At 51.6% G+C, this 19,506-nt stretch overlaps 1 protein-coding gene across 6 annotated transcripts in view; it reads left to right on the top strand.

Annotated features, from left to right (window-relative positions):
- The first annotated feature begins 44 nt into the window (after positions 1 to 44).
- VRK3 (VRK serine/threonine kinase 3) overlaps positions 45 to 19,506 on the top strand; it is a 37,737-nt gene continuing 18,275 nt past the window's right edge. The window contains exons 1-10 of one of the 6 annotated variants that reach the window (XM_078062540.1): positions 45 to 185; positions 1,446 to 1,509; positions 3,110 to 3,255; positions 7,024 to 7,161; positions 8,086 to 8,385; positions 14,110 to 14,171; positions 15,997 to 16,063; positions 17,045 to 17,129; positions 17,377 to 17,482; positions 19,197 to 19,289. In XM_078062540.1, the coding sequence (XP_077918666.1) occupies positions 3,111 to 3,255; positions 7,024 to 7,161; positions 8,086 to 8,385; positions 14,110 to 14,171; positions 15,997 to 16,063; positions 17,045 to 17,129; positions 17,377 to 17,482; positions 19,197 to 19,289 (996 nt within the window). In that variant the 5' untranslated portion in view covers positions 45 to 185; positions 1,446 to 1,509; position 3,110. Of the gene's footprint in view, positions 186 to 304; positions 568 to 1,445; positions 1,510 to 3,109; positions 3,256 to 7,023; positions 7,162 to 8,085; positions 8,386 to 14,109; positions 14,172 to 15,996; positions 16,064 to 17,044; positions 17,130 to 17,376; positions 17,483 to 19,196; positions 19,290 to 19,506 lie in introns of those variants that run through there. The other 5 variants (XM_036068161.2, XM_078062539.1, XM_036068160.2 and 2 more) reach the window with 5 other exon arrangements.

The raw sequence follows: 19,506 nt of genomic DNA, 5'->3' as shown, positions 1-19,506 counted from the left end.
CAGGTTCCGCTGAACACTCTGGGAAATAGAGTAGAAACAAAATCGGGACCAGGTGGCGTGTGGGTATTGTAGTCCAGTTTTTACCCTGTTGAACGACAATCTAATGAGCGCACTCCGGCCTGAAGGCGACAGAGGGTTGCCATGGAAACGCGTTGAGAAAGCAGTTCCTCAAAAGACGCTTGGAAGTAAGGGGCGGAGTTGAGGGGGGGAAAATGATAATATGACCTCTCTCTGATAGGCGGAGAGATGCCTCGTAGTTCATCCCTCCTTACGATTGGCTCCAAATTGGCACATGCGCAGTAGAACCAGGAGCCTTCCAAAAGAGGGTGGAATTGGGATGTACGATGAGGAAATAATCCCTCCCCGGCACTACCCGAGGGCGGTCTGGCGGTCAGCAGCGCCTGCGCGGGCGCTGTCCTCCCGTCGGGTGGAGGATGCGCGCGCAGCGCTTTCCGCCACCCGGAAGTTTGCGCGGGACAACTAAGAAGGTGAGTCCTACTCTCCGGGAAGGGTCGGAGAATTTGGCCGCAGACGTCTGGCTCCCCATCCCGCTCACAGAGTTCAGAGGTGAGGGGAAAGTGAGGCCGAGCAGGAGGAGGTCTCCCGATCCACTAACCACAGTCCAGTTGCGGTGTCTGTGGCGTCAGCACGATCCTTTCTGGGAGACAGAGTCCCCGGGGGCTGGGGTCTCGATGAAAGAAACTTCTGGTCGCCGGGATAAGCGACCTACCCTTGCGACCCCTGCAAGCCACTGTGGGCTCTTGGTAGTCGTGACTACGACGGAGGTGGGCGGGGCTAGTGGGGAGCTTGACAGATGCCCCTCCTTGGCACTATGTCATCCCTGGTTGCTTTGGAGGGCGGGGCCTAGGCGAATCCTGGTCATCTGGACACCTGTCCCTCCTGCGGGGAGGTGGAGTCCAGCCCTTAGCTCTTTTGCTGTGCTGTGGCTGAGAATATTCTAGGAGGGACGCAATTATTAACACATAGCAGATGTTCAGTAAATATTTGTTGAATAAATAAAATAAATGGGTGAGTGGATGATAAAGACCCCTGAGTGTTGGAGCCTTGGGTTTAAGTCCTAGCCATGTGACCTTGGACAGGTGACTTCACTTTGAGACCCCCTTCTTGCACCCATATTTCTTGAGCGTTGACTATAGCACTACCTTCATCTGACCTATTAAACAGTTGCTCATTTGTTTATTAATTTCCTTTTCTGCCACTAGAATGTGAACTTTCTCAGGTCAAGAGCCTGTTTGTTGCCTTCGCTGCTGTATCCTCAGTGGTTAGCACATATCAGGAGTTGAGTGAATGATTACTGAATGAATGAATGAATGAACTTAGCACACGCTGGCTATGTCACCAATGATCAATAAACAGTAACCATTATCTTCCACTCACGTGTGAAGTGGGCCTGAGTCAACCTCTCCACTTTTATTCACTTACAGGATACTGTTAAGATGGACTTGCCAGCCCAGTGAATCTGAGGGCCAGACTATGACCCCATAAAAGGTACCATCCCCTCAGGGACATGCCCCTTAAGGCCTTTTCACCACCCACAGCTTGCTCCTGTTCCATCTACTCGATGTTCCTGCTCTCAGACTTCACTCCCAGGAGGAAGGTTATCATGGGCGTGGCAGGGTCACTGAGTTAGTCTCTTGCCCCATCCTAGAGGCCGTCTTTAGCCAAGGCACTTGGCACTGGGGAAAATTCCACACAAAGCAAAGCCACTTAAAACTGCCATGGATTTTATTTATTTATTTATTTATTTGAGAGAGAGAGCATGAGCAGGGGTAAGGGGCAGAGGGAGAGGGCGAAGCAGACTCCCCGCTGAGCAGGGAGCCGGATGCGGGGCTCAATCCCAGCACCCCAGGTTCATGTCTGAGCTGAAGGCAGACGCTTAGCCAACCGAGCCCCCCAGGCGCCCCATTCTCACACCTTGATCTCAGGCTTCTAGCCTTCAAAACTCAGAAAATAGGGGCGCCTCGGTGGCTCATTCGGTTAAGCGTCTGCCTTCGGCTCAGGTCATGATCCCAGGGTCCTGGGATCGAGCCCCGCATCGGGCTCCCTGCTCAGCGGGGAGCCTGCTTCTCCCTCTCCCACTCCCCCTGCTTGTGTTCCCTCTCTCGCTGTGTCTCTCTCTGTCAAATAAATAAAATCTTTAAAAAAAAAAAACAACAACTCTGAGAAAATAAATTCCTGTCATTGAAACCACCCAGTGGGTGGTGTTTAGGGACGGCAGTCCAAGCAAATGAATACTCCTGCCCTGTCCTCATTTGTAATGGGCTCTGTGTGTGACTTTGGTTTTGATTTTTACAAGTATTAGGAAATATTCCAGAGACACGCAAGGCCTAGAGGATAATGTGTCTAAGTATGTCAGGATAAGACGGGCTGTATAGCTTTAACAGACTGTAAAGTCCTGGTGGCTTCATGCAACATAAGTTCATTTGCTGATCATGAGATTCCAGTGTGGACCAGGCCACCCTCTTGCATCTTGCAGCTATGCCACCCAGAGCATGTGGCTCCCAGAGGCCTCCATGCTGTGGACAGGTGGACGGAGGAGGCCGTCCAGCTCTTAACTGCCTCAGCTGGAAGTGACTTCCACTCACACGCCATTGGCCAGAACTAGTCACGTGGCCCCGATCTAACTGCAGGGTGGGGGCGGGGGGAGCCCGGGAAGTGTAGGGGAGCATGTGGCTGATTGGCGAACGTTCGCTGTCTCTCCGATCCCTATCGTGTGTTTCAAAAAATGAACATCACGGATAATGGCGGGAGACCCTCCGTGCTCCCGTGACTGGAGCAAATCTCCTGCATGACTTACGTGGACTCCGAGGCATTCCCGTGTCTCCTGTGAAACCTGCAATTTCACGTTGCATTTTTCTGCTTTTTACCCGCCCTGGGCCACGAGGGAGAGATGCATGGCTAGAGGCTGGATGCAGTGGGCAGGAACTCATTTCCAAAGTGGCCACTTCCTAAGAGTCTGTTCCAACGGGATAACTTACCTCCCTTTTGCAATCTCGTCACTACGGGGAGCTCAGATGACGACTCACTGGTGGTGCATTCAGTTTCGCTTTCAGCTTCCTGTTCCCTCCCTCCACCCATTGTTTCCTAGCATGATCACCTTCTGTCCAGACTGTGGCAGAAGTATGGAAGCAGCATTCAGATTCTGCCCCTACTGCGGAAAATCTTTGTCTGAGCCATGTTTTGAGCATGAAAGGCCCCAGACCCTTGTCAGACCGCTTACATCATCCTTCCGAGGTAAGAACCAGGCCTCTGAGGGATGATGAGTGCGTGTGTGTGTGTGTGCGTGCATTTGGGGAGGGAGGACAGTCGCCTTTGCAGGCTGTCTGACCCTGCATTGATCCCGGAGCTGCCCAGGACTCAGGCTCTGTCTACACTCAGTTTCTTGGCATCTGATTGGCCTCGTGGCTTTCAAGTTGACAACTCACACGTTTCTGCCTCCAGCCTGGACTCCTCCCCTGAAATCCAGGTTCATATGTGCATATCAGATTGCCTGCAACACCTGTTGTGTGTCCCATACGCATCTCCACACATGCCCAGAGCTGAGCTCCTGATGTGACTGCCGCCTGCCTATCTGTCCCTTCTGTAGACTTTGAGTCGTGGAGTGGTAATCCAGTTTCTTAGACCAGACCCTGCAGTCATTATCCTTCAGTCCTCTTTCTCTTCCACCCCACAACTTCAGCCCTCTGGCAAATCTTGTCCGCTCTCCCTTCAAAATCGATGCCCAATCAGCCCACTTCTGCCACCTCCTGGTCCGTCCCTCCTTCACCTCTCACTGCTGTTTTGCTTGGCACCCAAGACCTGGCAGAGTTGGGTGCTGAGAAATCTCACTGATTGATGGACTGAATGAATGAAATATCAGCTGTAGGTCCTGGCCAATGGGAAGCCCAACCAAGGTCCTGCATTGAAAAATCAAAGTGAGTTTACTTGTCTGAAGGCCACAGAAGGAAGTTGGCATACATGACATTTTATCATTTGAGATTGCATTTGGCTGCAAGTAACAGAAAAATGCTTCCTCAAGAGTTTAAAAAAAAAAGAATGGGTTTATTTTTTTCATACTAAAAAAGTCTGCAGGGACCAGTCCAGTGGAGGAATGGTGTCCCTGTGATGCCACAAGGGACCCAGGCTCCTCCTGTCTTTCTGCTCAGCCATCCTGAGGAGATGGTTCCCCCCCATGCTTATTGCCTTGAGTTTTCAAGATGGTTCTTCATCTCCAATATCTTATCTGCATTCCAGACAGATGCCAACAGTATTTACCTTCACTGAGTTCAGAGCCTGAGGTTTTTTTTTTAAGAATTATTTATTTATTTCAGAGAGGGAGAGAGAGAGCTCGCACAAGCATGAGCAGGGGGAGAGAATCTCAAGCAGACTCTTTGCTGAGCACAGAGCCTGACTCAGGGCTTGATCTCACGACCCTGAGATCATGACCTGACCCGAAGCCAAGAGTCGGACACTTAACCAGTGGTGCCCCCAGAGCCTGAGTTTTAACCACAGCCTTCTTTAATGCCAACCTAGGACTCAGTTCATTATTCATTCACCCAGTCATCAGGCAACAAATATACATGGACCGCCTACTGTGTACTTAGGTGCTGTCTGTCCCAGGGTGGTAGTAACACACATGACACGTACCCGGTGTCTGGTTTCTCAGAGCTTTTGGAAGCCAGTAGGGCAAACAGACATTGAATAAGCAAGTACCAGGAGAGCATACGATAACAGAAGGGAAATGGATGGACCATGAAACCCACATAAGGGAGCTTTGTTTCTGGGGGGATCAAGGAAGGCGTCCCTCAGTGGGTAACATTTAAGCCAAGACCAAGGGATGATAAAAGTTAGGTAAGTGAAGAGTGGGGTCGAGGTGAAGGAGTCACAAGAGTTCCAGGCATTGGGGCATGGTAAAGGGAAAGGCCATGTGGTGGGAGGAGTCATGCATGTTGGAAAAATACAGACAGACATCTTGACTGGGGGTAGACAGGCAGGGCTATGTAGACCATGGGTAAGGTTAATAATCACTGACGTAGTCGGTGGAGGGTTTCTACCAAGTGAGAGATACAATATGATTGTATTTTGAAAAGACCTCTCTGGAAAGTGGGAAGTGGGGGCGCCTGGGTGCTTCAGTCAGTTAAGTGTCTCACTCTTGATTTTGGCTCAGGTCATGATGGCAGGGTTGTGAGATGGAGCCCCGTGTCGGGCTCCATACTCGGTGTGGAGCCTGCTTAAGATTCTCTTCTCTCCCTCTGCCCCTCCCCCCACTTGCATTCGCATGCTCTCTCTCTCTAAAAAAAAAAAAAAAGGAAGAAAGAAAGAGGAGAAACCAGTTCGGAAGCCATTCATTCCAGCAGTCCAGGAACCAGCCATGCTAGTTAAGTTAGCAGCAACTGAAAGAAGACTTCTGTTTTTAGTAATATGGCAGACTAAATGATCGGCAAAAGCCCCTTAAGGTTCAGCACACCACAAAATGCTGGCTAAAATATAAAGTATCTGTTTTGAAAAGCAGGGCTGAGTGGGTCCTATCACTCAGTGAGTGAATTCCGCAGAAACGAGAAACAGTAAGAAAACACAGACCCACGGGGCTGAGTGTGTGCCGTGGATGGTGTGGTCCTGGACTGTTTGCCAGGCCCTGGTGGTTTCGAGCCTGGGTTTTAATGGAGTATAAGAGACAAAACTTATGGCCTGAACAGTGCAAGAGGTGAGATTGGAAGACTTAAAATCCGGGACTCCTCAGTGGGTAAACTGGAACAACAACAACAAAAAAAGTTCCACGGAGAAAGTTGGTGAAGACATTTGTCTGTCTCAGCCTTGGTTGTGAGTGAAAAATGGAAGAATGTCCTTTCTGAGAATTCCTAACCAAGAACTCACATCCTCACCAGTTTGGGGCCAGAATTTGTACTGATATGTGTAGCCCCCAGAAAAACCCAAGCGGGAAAGTTAGTGTAAAAGCAATGAGGTATGGGTGCCCCTCTCCAACAGAGGCAAACCTTCTCTTGGGGAATACCCTTTAAAGACAGGCCTTAGAGGGTGCCTGGGTGGCTCAGTCAGTTAAGCATCCGACTCTTGATTTCAGCTCAGGTCATGATCTCAGGGTTGTGAGATGGAGTCCCCAGTCGGGCTCCATGCTCAGCAAAGAGTCTGCTTGAGATTCTCTCCGTCTGCCTCTGCCTTAGAGAATTCTCGTAGGACCAGGAGCTCCCAGTCAATCAAAAGTCACCAGGAAGGACACCTGGATGGCTCAGTCGGTTGGGCGTCTGCCTTCAATTCGGGTCATGATCCCAGGGTCCTGCGATTGAGCCCCACATCATGCTCTCTGCTCAGCAGGGAGTCTGCTCCTCCCTCTCCCTCTGCCACTTGTGCTCTCTTGCTTGCTCACTGTCTCTCTCAAATGAATAAATAAAATCTTAAAAAAAAAAAAGACACCAGGAAAAGGCCAGTGTCAGGACAAACAATAAACTATAGAATCACACCCACAATGACCAGAGACCTCAGAATTAACAGATGAGAATACGTCCAAAACACATTTAACATGTTTAAAGAAATAAAAGAAGAAATTCAAAATACAGTGAAGAAGCAGAAGTTAGAATTGAAAAGGAACCAAATCAATTTGAAAAAGAACCAAATCAAACCTCCAATGATAAAAATAAACATCATTGTGGCAACCAGAAACTCGCTTTGTGGCAATCAGAAACTCGCTGGATGGTTTAACTGCCAACCAGACACAGCTGAAGGGAGAATTAGTGAAGTGGAAGATAGGTTCAAAGAAATTGCCTAGTAGAGAGCAGAATGACAAAGCGATAAAAGACACACAAGAGACACCAAGACCCAAGGAGGAAAAAAACATAACTAAAATGAAGGGACAGTTTGCTTAGATATTTAGGTGACAGGAGAAGCAAGGCTTGACTCTAGGGATCAGAGGGAAGAGAATGATCAAATGTGCCCTCAGGGTTCTTGGTTTAGAGGTTCCTGGAAAAGGCCTTTGTAATCCCAGTCTGCATCCGATCTCCCTTCCTCTAGGCTCAAGGAGACAGAGCAGTGCCAGTCCTGAAATCCCCTCCAAGAAAGTGAAATGGTCCAGCTCTGTCACCTCCCCCTCATCATCCTGCTGCTTGGTTGGTGACAGTTCTGGGTCTAAAGGTACTGTGAGATCCAAAGGTGAGAGTTGGGGTCAATCTGGCCTGACTCGATGGGGAAAAGGTGGGTTGTTGGACAGTTTGGCGCTTTGTTCCCCTGCTCAGGGATCCCCTACCCCGCCTGGACCCTCATCCTTTCTGCCTTACTTGATAGACTGAAAGTCCTGTGTGGGCGGAGACCAGGTAGACTCATCTGCATAGGTCTGGTGCCAGCCAGCAAGCATGGGAGTCTTGAGGACCATGTGCCCATCTCCTTCGTAGGGGGCCGTTGGATCTAAAGTCACAGCCCTCGGTGCCTCCCCTCCATCCCTTGTTATGCTCCAGACCCCTCTGCCTCTTGCTGTTCTGTGCCTTGGGTGGATGGTGGGGGGGAGGAATGGAGTAGATAATATCCTTTCTTGTGTCCACGCCTCTCTCCTCACCATGCCATCCCATTCTCTTGCCAGCCTGGGAGCCCCTCAAGGGCAGGGTCTCTGTCTAACAAATTTCCGAACCTTCTTTATACTCAGCACAAGGCCAGGTCCTGTTTCAGGATGTCTTTGGTTGAATGTCTGGAATGTCTTTTTTCCCCATGGTAAACTTCTGCTCACCCAACAAGATCCAACTCAAATGTCCCCTCCTCCCGGAAGCCTCTCTTGACTTCTCAAGGCATTATCAGTCTCTCATATTCCTCTTTACTGCCCTGTTTCAGACTCAGTTCTGACCAGCTGTGTCCAGGTCAGACTCCCCGACCAAATTAGGGGCTCCCAAGGGAAGGGCCCAAGTCTGAGTCATGTCTGGATCTCCAGCTTTATCACACAAGGACCTGACTCATGAAAGGTCCTAGGAAGCATGTGTTGAATGAGCAAATGAATAAATGAACTGTATGACAAGCGTTGTCCTATTACCCATCCAACTTTTCTCTCCTGGATGCTGCTTTTTCTTTATTCTGACCATCCTCCTGCAGGGTCCTGGAGCAGGCCCCCAACCCCCAAAAGCAGCCCACAGGCGACCAGGCGAAGCCCACAGACGACCAAGCGAAGCCCACAGGCGACCAAGAGAAGCCCGCAGGCGACCAAGCGAAGCCCACAGGCGACCAAGCAAAGCCCACAGGCGACCAAGCAAAGCCCGCAGACACTGAAGCGGAGCCGGGTGACTACCTCACTTGAGGCTCTGCCCACAGGGACGGTGGTGACAGACAAGAGTGGGCGGCACTGGAAGCTGGGACCCCTCCAGACCAGGGACGACCAGGGCATTCTCTATAAAGGTACACTGTCCGCAGGCCAGCAGGCACTGGGCTTGGCTGGGGTGTCTTTGAGCCAGGGCAAGGGGAGGGGAATACCTTTTTGAGAATGGAAATGGAAGCCATCTCCCAGCTGCAGACCTGCCTCTGGACAGCTTTCTTGTAGACTTGGGACTGCAGAGCTACCCACCCACGGGGGCTGGGCAGGTAGGGTAAATGTGTGCAGGAGTCCGAGAACGAGCAATTGGGAATGGTGGGGACTGTGGCCAACTGGAAAGCCTGTGCCCTGTGTAAAGAGGCACTCCCCACCTCCACCTTCGTCGTGGGGGAGTGCAGGCCCAGGGTGGCTGAATGAAAAGGATGATGATCAGTGTTCTGTCTGTCCTGCAGAGGCGGTGTGGAACCCCCTCCCCCTAAAATTTGGTTTGAATGTTGAGAGTGGTGATGGAGGATATGCGTGACTAATTGCTTGCATAATTGAGGTTTCTGGGGAAAAGCAGTTCTTCATCCCCCTGAGGAGAGGAAGGAAAGGTGCCTGGTTTGGGTTTTTATTTGTTTAAGGGGTGGGGCCGGAGTGAGGGTTCCTGCTCTGGGGCCAGGGCCTCCCATGATTTGCATCTCCCACCAGCAGCCAAGGAGGGAGCCCCACCCCCACCCCCCAGGCTTGCTTATCAGCCTGCCCACATGTGGGGCCGGAGAGGAAGAGGCAGGACCTGGCTTAGAGGCTGGTGTCATCAAACATTAAAAAACGAGTCAGACACCTTGTTACAATGAAGAAAAAAAGAGCTGTGCTGGAAGTATTAGTATTAACCAACCCAATGTTTATCAAGTGCTTATTCAAGGCCAGATTGTGTTCTAAGTGCTTTGTGGGAGGTTTTGTCATTTTTTTCATTGAGATAAAAGCCACATAATATGAAATTGACGATTTTAAAGTCTGCAGTTCAGTGGGATATAGTCCATTCATGGTGCTGTGCAGCCATCACCTCTATCTCGTTCCAGAACATTCCCATCACCCCTAAAGGAAGCCCCGTACTGAAGCACTCGCTCCCCATCCCTCTCGTCCCAGCCTCGGGCATCCGCTAACTGTCCTCTATCTCTCTGGGTTTCTCTGTTGTGGACGTTTCAGATTTTGCATCTGTCTTCTTTCCCCCAGCATGATGTTTTCAAGGCCCATCCACATCATAGTGTCTGTCCGAACTTCATTCCGCCTTGTGGCTGAACAATACTCGGTGTATGTGTATCGTGTTCGGTTTCCCCATTTACCGGTTGGTTGGCGGACGTGTGGATTGTTTCCGCTTTGGGCCGTGAAGACTAGTGCTGCCGTGAGTGTTGTCTTCGTACTTCCTAGCTCACGGTGGACACCAGCACTGTCACTGTCCCCGTGGCCTAGAGGAGGGACATGAGTCCCGGAGATGTCAATAACCAGCCGGAGATCTGGCTCCAAGATCTTCCGAGTTTGCAGGAAAGGCCAGAAATCTGGATTTTGCTCAGAAATCTTTGATTTGGAAGTGCCAGATGGGCATGGGCCACTGTTGGGGTGGGGAGCAGGGCTCGTAAGGGCTGCGGAGCGCGTTTGCATGTGTCCCAGGGCCGAGTCACCCCCGGGCACATCGCCTTTCTCCTCTGCCAGCTTGCACCAGTCAAGAAGTGGTGCAGTTTTATGTCCTGTAGGTAAAACCAGTAACAGTTAGGGCGCCTGGGTGGCTCAGTCGCTGGGCGTCTGCCTTTGGCTCAGGTCATGATCCTGGGGTCCCGGGATCGAGTCCCACATCGGGCTCCCTGCTCTGCGGGAGGCCTGCTTCTCCCTCTCCCACTCCCCCTGCTTGTGTTCCTGCTCTTGCTATCTCTCTCTCTGTCAAATAAATAAAATCTTTAAAAAAAAAAAAAAAAAAAACAGTAACAGTTAAACAACAGCAGCAGCCAGAATTGGGATTTTTTTTTTTTTCACAGCCGCTGACACTGTTGACCCACTCTGTGCCCCGTCCTCAGTTCATCCCACCAATCAGCTCATCTTACTCCCTTACGCGTGCAGCCCTGCGAGTTGGCACTCTTTTCCTTGTCAGCTCCTGAGTTATGATGTCATCCTCCCTGTCTCCCCAGAACAGTTTGGGAGAACCGCTAGACACCACTAGAAAAACCACTGGACACCAGTAACACCCCTCCCCTCCCCCTATCGTGACAACCGAAACTGTCTCCAGACACTGTCGGATGCCCGCTGAGAGTGACTGAGACCCACCGAGTCAGGCCATCCCAAACATGCCTCCAGCTGTGGGGAGACTCCCATCAGTTGCTAACCGTCAGGTGGAAGCGCTGTGATTTTATTTTATTTTTTTAAAGACTTATTTATTTGAGAGAGAGTGCACATGAGTGGGGGAGGAGCAGCGGGAGAGGGAGAGAGGGAATGTCAAGCAGATCCCCGCTGAGCGTGGAGCCCAGAGCAGGGCTCGACTCCCCGACCGTGAGATCACGACCTGAGCCGAAACCAAGAATCAGACACTCCACCAACTGAGCCCTCCAGGCTCCCCAGCGCTACAATTTTATTAAGCACCTTCCAAACTGGGACAAAGAAGTTAGGGCAGAGATGGGCATGCTAGACTAAGGCGGGGCATAGGCAAAGACTCAGAGGCTAGAAACCCAGGAACAGGAGCAGGAAGCATCAGAACCCTAGCGTTGCTGGCAGTGAGAGGGGGTGTGGGGTGCCCAGAGTCTCCAGCAAGCCCTCCCCTCGCAGGGAGGTGGGAGAGTGTAGCCGGCCCTTGTGAGCTGTCCCCTGCCTCTGCTGGCAGCTAGTTGTCTGACCTCGTTCAGGTTCAAGTGATGTCATGACCTTATGCCTCAGTTTCCTCACCTGCAGAATGGGATGATAATAGTACTGACCCCATGGGCGCCTGGGTGGCTCAGATGGTTAAGCGTCTGCCTTCGGCTCAGGTCATGATCCCAGGGTCCTGGGATCGAGTCCCGCATCGGGCTCCCTGCTCCTTGGGAGCCTGCTTCTCCCTCTGCTTCTCTCTCTCTCTCTTTGTGTCTCATGAATAAATAAATAAAATCTTAAAAAAAAAAAAAATAGTACTGACCTCGCAGGGTCGTTGTTGGGAAAGCTACATGGGTGGACCAATGCACAGGAAAGCAGCAAGCACAGTACAAGTGCTTCCTGTCGCTGTTCTGGTCATGATGGATCCCAGAGCAGCTTTCTCGCTCCAGGTTCAACATCGCTCATCTTCTGGCAGTCGGGGGCTTCCACCTGCTCGCCTGCTACGCCCTTGTCAGCATTGGGAGCACGTAGGGACTTTCCATGTACCAGATGTGCATGAGACAGGGGTCTCCCTAGGTCACAGAGTCTGAAGCCCTGGGTTGAAAGCCAGGCTCTGCAGGAGCCATTGGCCAAGCGCACTGCCCCTCCTGGGCCTCTGTCGGCTCCCCTCTATAATGGGAATGGCCCAGCTAGCACCCCGGGCTATTGGCAGGAGGGCCAGTTAGAGGAGCGGAAGAGAAAAACCCTTCATGATCTGCAGAGTAGTGCAGGGGATCGTATTTAAGTTACCAGCTCTTCCTGCTTGCTTCTGAGCGTCAGGCGTGTACCTGTCACCCGCCCGTGCGGGAACTCTAAGCAGGGTTAGTATTCGTGAGAGGTGCCACAGTGAGCTCCAGACACCTGCTGACGATCTCCCCAAGCCTGCTTCTCGTAGCTGGAAAGCACCCCTCTGTACCCTGAGATCTGAGCCCTTCACACATTTCCCTCATATAGACTGGACTCAGGTCACCCTTGGCCTTGAATTTGTAAACCCTGGGCTCCGACCCTGCTCCAACCAGTGCTTCTTGAGAGCGAGGATGGGTAACTGTCACCTCCCTGTCCGTCAGCTCAGCATCCTAGACAACACCAACCTGGATGATTAAGGAGTAGGAAAGACAAGAGAAAGGAGTGAGGACTCAGAGAGCCGCAGGGATGGACTATAGTGTTTCAGCTCATGGGCTCTGGATGAGCGAGGCGGAGCGAGGCGGAGCCGGCTCTGCCACTCGGTGGCGGTGGGCCCTTGTGCTACTTACGATATTTTGAGAGCTGCCACACATTGAGCATTCCCTGTGAGCCAGGCTTGGTGCTCGGCTCTGGGGCTGGTGGGTTCATCGAGTGGTGCGTTTGAAGGAGGAAGCTAGCTATGATGCGCACTCAGCCCCTACCGTGATCGTTCCTGCTGGCCCGTCTGCACCCTTGCGTCCAACCCCGGGGGCAGGCTTCATCACTCCTATTTCACAGATGTGGCAGTAGAGGCCCAGAGAGGTCTAGCACCTCGTGCGAAGTCACACAGAGAGTTGGTGGCCCAGTGTGCCCCTTGGCTTCTCTGACCCGCCTCTCTCATCTACTCCAGCAGGTGGCGTTGACGACAGCGACCGCAGTAATAATAACATTGTAGTAGACCTTAAAGGGAAACCATCTGTGTAAAGCCCACACTTAGCATGGGGTTGGTAACTGAACAGAATGGGACAAACGTGCAGAGTGTTTATGAGGCAGAGGGGAAGAAGGAGGTGGATGGTGGGTGCAGCCCAGCCCTATAGCCTCAGCCGGCCCCACAGGGACTCTGGAGCGGGAGTGGTCTTTCAGCATGGTTCTGTGTCTGGCCAACACAGCTGGGCCTTTATATCCCTCTTGAAAACCTGTTGGATGTGGGCCACCCCGGGATTGCAGCTGAGTGGACCGCTGAGGGACTGAAGGCTACTTGTGACGGCACTCCCCGGGTGGGCGGGGCTGGGGCAACAAGCCCTTCCTCGCAGGGGATCTGCATCTGTACTTCCCCATATGTGTAGACAAATGCAAAAAGCTGGTGTGTTGGGGGTCCCCAGGACCACCCCCCAGGCTCAGTTATTCACAGAGAGGACCCATCCACAAGCCTCAGCACGTAGCTGTTCTCATGCCACGATTCATTGCAGCAAAAGGACACAGAGCACAGGCAACGGGGGGGAAGACACATGAAGTCTGGGGGAGACCAGCACCAGCTTCCAGGAGTCCTCTCCCCGTGAAGTCACACAGGATGCGCAAGGAGGTGTGACAGCACGTGTAGTATGTCTACCAGAGATACTCCTGAGAGACTCAGCACCCAGGGTTTTTACTGAGAGCTGGTCACATAGGCGCACCCTGCCTGGAACGTACCAAAATTCTAGACTCCTAGAAGGAAAGCGGCTGTTCAGCATGATAGTTTGGGCACAGGGGGCCCCTCTTATTGTTAGAGAATGCTGGATCCCTCCTCAGACCCAGGGTCCCAGACACCAGCCAAGGGCCACCCTTGTAAGCAAGTCTTTCCAAGGAGAGCAGTCGGGCCTTCTCGTCAATAACCTTTTTTATGTAGCTGAATATTAACAAAGAAAAAAAACAAGAACCTGTTTGAAAATAGGAAGGGGGGCGCCTGGGTGGCTCAGTCGGTTAAGCGGCTGCCTTCAGCTCAGGTCATGATCCTGGGGTCCTGGGATCGAGCCTCGCGTCGGCCTCCCTGCTCAGCGGGGAGCCTGCTTCTCCCTCTGCCTGCCGCTCTGCCTACTTGTGCTCTCCCTCTATCTCTGTCAAATAAATAAATAAAATCTTTAAAAAAAAAAAAAAGAAAAAGAAAATAGGAAGGAAGGGCTCTTGAAAGCCAAGAATACACTTGACCCCCGAGGGAACCAGAGAAGCAGAAGTGCCACTCGTTACCAGGAAGTTTGAAGATCATGACTCTTGTCTTCCCTGTAGATAATAACTTGGCCCGTTTTGTCCACCCGCAGCTGAGGCTATCTCCACCTTCGCCTGCAAGTCAAGTCAGAAACAGACATTCTCGCTTAAACTCGTGAGTATCCCCCGGGGCGGTGCCAAGAGGGGAGGGCCTGCGGCTTGGGCACCTTCAACCTCCGGGCCTCTCTGAGGGCTGGCACAGGCTGCGGAGCCCTGCCTTGGCCTGCGGGGGGGCAGTGGGACCTTGGGCCCGGCACATCTCCCTCCAGCCTCAGGTTCTTCATCACGGAGGGCCTCGGAAGCTGCCACGAGGTCCGCCCCGCGCCCTGGTTCTAGTGCTGTCTGGCTGTGCAGTCTGGGCAGGTGCCTTCTTCCCTCCTGGGGCCGAGTTTCCTCATCTGGGCGAGGGAGCCCCAATATCCACATTGTGTGCCCCACTTGCCTATCTGTCTCATAGTGTGTATTTCTTGATCATCTACTATATATCACTGTGCTGGGTGATGGGGCCCATCAGACAAGCAATCAGATGGGGTCCCTGCACTTGAGGAGTCTGTGAAATCATGCACAACCTTAGCACACAGGAAACATGCACTCGAGGGGGGCCCAAAGGGAAAACCAACCAACCAAGAAAGAGAGCAGCCAGGCAGGCGAGTCGCATCCCTCATCATAGAGGAAGAGTCTAATAAGAGTGTATCATCCTGGTTAGTAGCCTCATCATTATCTCTGAGAGCTGGACTTACGGGTGACTTTTATTTTCTTCCCTTCATTTATTCGGATTTTCTCACCCCCCCCCCCACCAAAACACCGGGGCAGCCAGTCCTGGTGCCCCACCGCCATGGCCCTAGACGGGGGCTGCGTGAGTGGGCTCTGGAGCCAGGCTCGCAGATGAGTAATGGCACCTGCTTGTTGAGAGCCTGTTCTGAAAAAATAATCATAAGAGTAATAAAATTTTAAAAAATGAAAAAAGAGAGAGAGAAGAGCCATGAGAGACGATGGACTCTGAAAAACAAACTGAGGGTTCTAGAGGGGAGGGGGGTGGGAGGATGGGTTAGCCTGGTGATGGGTATTGGGAAGGGCACGTTCTGCATGGAGCACTGGGTGTTATGCACAAACAATGAATCATGGAACACTATATCTAAAACTAATGATGTAATGTATGGGGATTAACATAACAATAAAAAAATTAAAAAAAAAAAAAAAGAGAGAGAGAGAGAGAGCCTGTTCTGTGCCCAGCCCTGGGCTGAGTCTCACAAGCAAGCCTGGGAGGTAGTTACTTTTAGCTCCCCCCATTTAACAGATGAGGAAATGGGGACTTGATCACGTGCCCAGGGGCACGCAGCATGCAAGTTGCTTTGTTCACTGCTGTATCTCCAATGCCAGTGGAATACTCAGCACATAATAGGTGCTTTGTACAAAGAAGGAGTGAATGGCAGAGCTGAGATTTGAACCTTCTTTAACCCTGTCCTCTTAAGAAGCCAGCTGTACCACTCGTGTATAACCTCCATTTCATGGGCTGAGGTGGCTGCCCCAGCTCCTGCCATCTCCTCTGCATTCCAGCCAACTGGAACAGAAGAGGAAAGGGAGAGCATGCCCAGCCCTTTGAGGGCATAATCCGAAAGCCGCCCACATCTCATCTGCTTACATCTCTATAGAGCAGAAGTTGGTCATAGGGTCATTCTTCACTGCAAGGGAGGCTGGGAAATGTAGTTTCTAGCTGAAGGCCACATGCCTAGGAAAACTTGCGGATCCTAGCATAAAAGAAGAGGAATCTGGGCAGTGGGAGATCATGTGTTCACATGCAGCACCCTAGGGAATTTGGTTCTGATGTGGGGGTCATGGTGGTGGTTGCTGGCATTAACCTGGGATGATGCGTGGCTAGTGACGACCTTGTCTAAGAACTTCCGCTGTGACAGCCTTCTCCCCCTGCCATTCCCAACTAGGATGCCAAGGATGGGCGCTTGTTCAACGAGCAGAACTTCTTCCAGCGGGCCGCCAAGCCTTTGCAAGGTATTCTGCAGGGAAATGGGCAAAGGGGGAGAGAGTTGGGGCTACTAGCTTGGTCAGAACAGCTAGCTTCCCCCTGAAGGGGTGGGAAAGGTGGGGATGACATTACAGGCCCAGATGTGCCCCGTCACCCATCAGGCCTTAGGCCTCAGAGGACAGGCAGCAGGGGCTGAGGCCGACTCTACCAGCTCTGGAGAGCCAAGCGTTCGATTTTCAGGACCACAAGGCAGTCGCTAAACAGACTCATTATTTAAACTTAACTACATCAACTTACAGTCAAATACATTATGTTAAGATCAATAGTAAATATTCAGATCCTCAAAACTCTTCACTTCCTAATTGTTTGTCCAGGTACGTAGCAGCCAGCAGGCCATCTGGAACACAGACCTCATCCATTGCTCACATCCATTGTATCTGCTTGGCGAAAATACCATATGATGGCGTGCTGGTGTCTCTCCCAGCTCCACAATCTGTGATCTCAGATCCATGGCCTGAAATGGGCCATGGTGGGAAGTGTTCACACCACAAAAATTGGCAAGCACGAGCAGTCAGCACTATTTTTCCCTGGACAGCCAGTCATTAAACTTTTATCAGCACACCACTGGCTCTGTACCATCCAACTGAGATCCTGGGAGACGGTCAGACCTCTGATTGGTGCCATGACCCATTGAGACATTTCCTGACCTTACTAATGATACACGTAAATTCAGAGGTCACTCTGTTGTCCTTGTCCCTTCCATGCCAGATTTGTATATGCTTTCGGCCGGGCTCACCCCCTGTCCCTTGCAGATGTAGGTTACAGTCAGAGGTCAGTGATGCGCCCCCTGTCACCACCCCGCTGTCACCCACCCACAGAGGTGGCATCTCTGACCAGGAGCCTGACAGTCTGGCCTGGGCTCAGGCACTCTCTGATTCTGCCCTGAGAACGGGCCGTGGGCCCCGCGACCAGGGGGCTCTGACCTCTCGCTCCCCTGCCTCCCGCAGTGAACAAGTGGAAGAAGCTGAACGCAGTCCCCCTACTGGCCGTCCCCACCTGTGTCGGTTTTGGTACTCACCAGGACAAGTACAGGTGAGTCGCTTCGCTTGCCAGCCACCTCGCTGGTCCCATTTTTCCTCTCTGTGTCATGTTCCGGGGACGCTGTGGCTTCCTTCTCCCCGGCTTTGAGCCAGGCTGATCCCCTCACAATCAGGAACCCTTGGTCTTGCCCGTGACTGGGACCTTAGAGCCACCCAGCCAGAGTCCAGCCTCGGTGGCCTGTATTCTGCCCCTTCCCGTGGTCATCTCTCCCACCTCCTGGGATGCTCCTATCTTCCAGGTTCTTGGTGTTTCCCATGCTGGGGAGGAGCCTTCAGTCGGCCCTGGATGACAACCCAAAGCATGTAATGTCGGTGAAGTCTGTGTTCCAGATGGCCTGCCGGCTGGTATGTACCTAGAAGCTGCCGGCTCCCGTCCAGGGGATGGTGCACTGGGTCCTAGATCATCAGTCGGCTTGTTCATTGACACATTCAGCCCGTGCCTCCCTCTCCTGGACACTGGGGGCTAGCACTTGACTGGAACAGGTGCACAGTAGGCCATTAGAGCCCGAGAGAAAAACATTCCCATGTGGGACTTGGAGGAAGGGGCCCCTGCCTCAAAATGAGGGGCTCCATTGGGCTTCCCGGTAGAGGTTGTTTCTAAGCGATGAGTGGGAAATAGCAAGGTGCTGGGTGGAGTGGGAGTGGAGATATGCAGGGAGAATATCCCAGGCCAAGGATACAGCTTAGGTAAAGGTGTGTATAGGAGAGGGGAGCATAAGGCATTTGTTCATTGATTTATTCCCTTGTCCATCCATCCTTTTTTTTTTTTTAAGATTTTTTATTTATTTATTTGACAGAGACACAGCGAGAGAAGGAACACAAGCAGGGGGAGTGGGAGAGAGAAAAGCAGGCCTCCCGCTGAGCGGGGAGCCTGATGCAGGGCTCAATGCGGGGCTCGATCCCAGGACCCTGGGATCATGACCTGAGCCGAAGGCAGACGCTTAACGATGGAGCCACCCAGGCGCCCCCATCCTTCCTTTCATTAAATATTTATCAGGTCGCTGCTGGGTGTCAGACACTTCCCAGGGGCCGGGAGTAATGGTTTTTATGTCTGGTGGGAGAGGATGATATTAAACAATTTCACAAGCTGTGAAAGTTCTCTGAATGAAATATTACTCTGCTATAACGGAGGATATGAGGACCCAATTTAAATAGCTGGAGACCTGGGAGTGGCCAGAAAGTGACCTATTAGGTGTGTCCTGAAGGTCTCTGTGCTGACATGTGTGGGGAGAAAGGGTAAGGTAGGGTTGGCATGGAAAGGTCAATAGTGACCAATCACGCAGAACACCAAGCTAAGGACTCTGTCCTGAGGGCACTGGGGAGCCACGGGAGGACTAGGAGCAGAGGAAAGGCAGGGTCAGCTCTGGGTACAGAAAGACCCTAGGGGCACATGTAGATGGACTGGAGGGTGTGATAAGGAGGCCAGGTGAGGTCGGCATGAGAGGACGGTCCTGAGGAGATGGGCTGTGGGGACAGAGAGTTTATAGAACAAGTAGAACCTAGTGGATAGGTAAGCCTTGGGGTCAAGGTGGGCCTGGGGATATATTCAGGATATAACTAAACCCAGGCAGTTCAGTGTATGAGTCTGGAGCTCAGTGGAGAAGTCAGAGCTAGGGCCAAGAAATACAAATTGCTTAACTAAACATTAACTAAGCATTATTTCTGCTCTTTGGGAGAAATGAGAAGTCTTTAGTATACATGGGTGTTGGGTTTTGCTTTTTGGGTTTGGGGGGTACAGTGTGGCAATAAGTAACCGACATCTTCCCCTCCTGAGTTTGCAGTCAACTGAGAAATAGGTAAAAGAGATAGATGGAAAACCAGTATTACCTTTAATGCTGATTTTTCAGAAGTCTAATTAGAAGACATGCTTAGCTATGTTGTCAAGAGTGGGCTTCCTAATGCTTCACTCAGAATTAGTAAGGTTTAAAACACCCTTCTCCCCTCCAATCACAAGTAGTACCTCCTGACCCCAGGCCTAACTTGGAGGTTCCTTCACTGGGCTTTGCCTCAGAGCCTCTTTCTGTTTGTCATCATGGAAATGCTTGCTTTCTTCCCCCAGCTGGATGCCCTGGAGTTCCTCCATGAGAATGAGTACGTCCATGGAAATGTGACAGCTGAGAACATCTTTGTGAATCCAAAGGACCTGAGCCAGGTAATAGCCAAGTCCCCTCCACCCTAGGGACTCTCTGGGCCCAGGATCTCATCTGCCTCAAAACCTCCATGTATCTCACAATGCTTACCGCAGACAAAGGATTGCTATCCATCATATGTAAAAGACTCCTTGGAATAAATAAGAAGAGATAAACAACTTAGTAGAAACATGGACAAAGGTTAGGAAAAGCAGTTCATAGAAAAAGAAATCCACAGGT

This window comes from Halichoerus grypus, chromosome 15, assembly GCF_964656455.1.
Source record: "Halichoerus grypus chromosome 15, mHalGry1.hap1.1, whole genome shotgun sequence".
Classification (NCBI taxonomy): Eukaryota; Metazoa; Chordata; class Mammalia; order Carnivora; family Phocidae; genus Halichoerus; species Halichoerus grypus.
The sequence above is the reverse complement of the archived record's forward strand: the minus strand, read 5'-3'. Positions and strand labels throughout refer to the sequence as shown.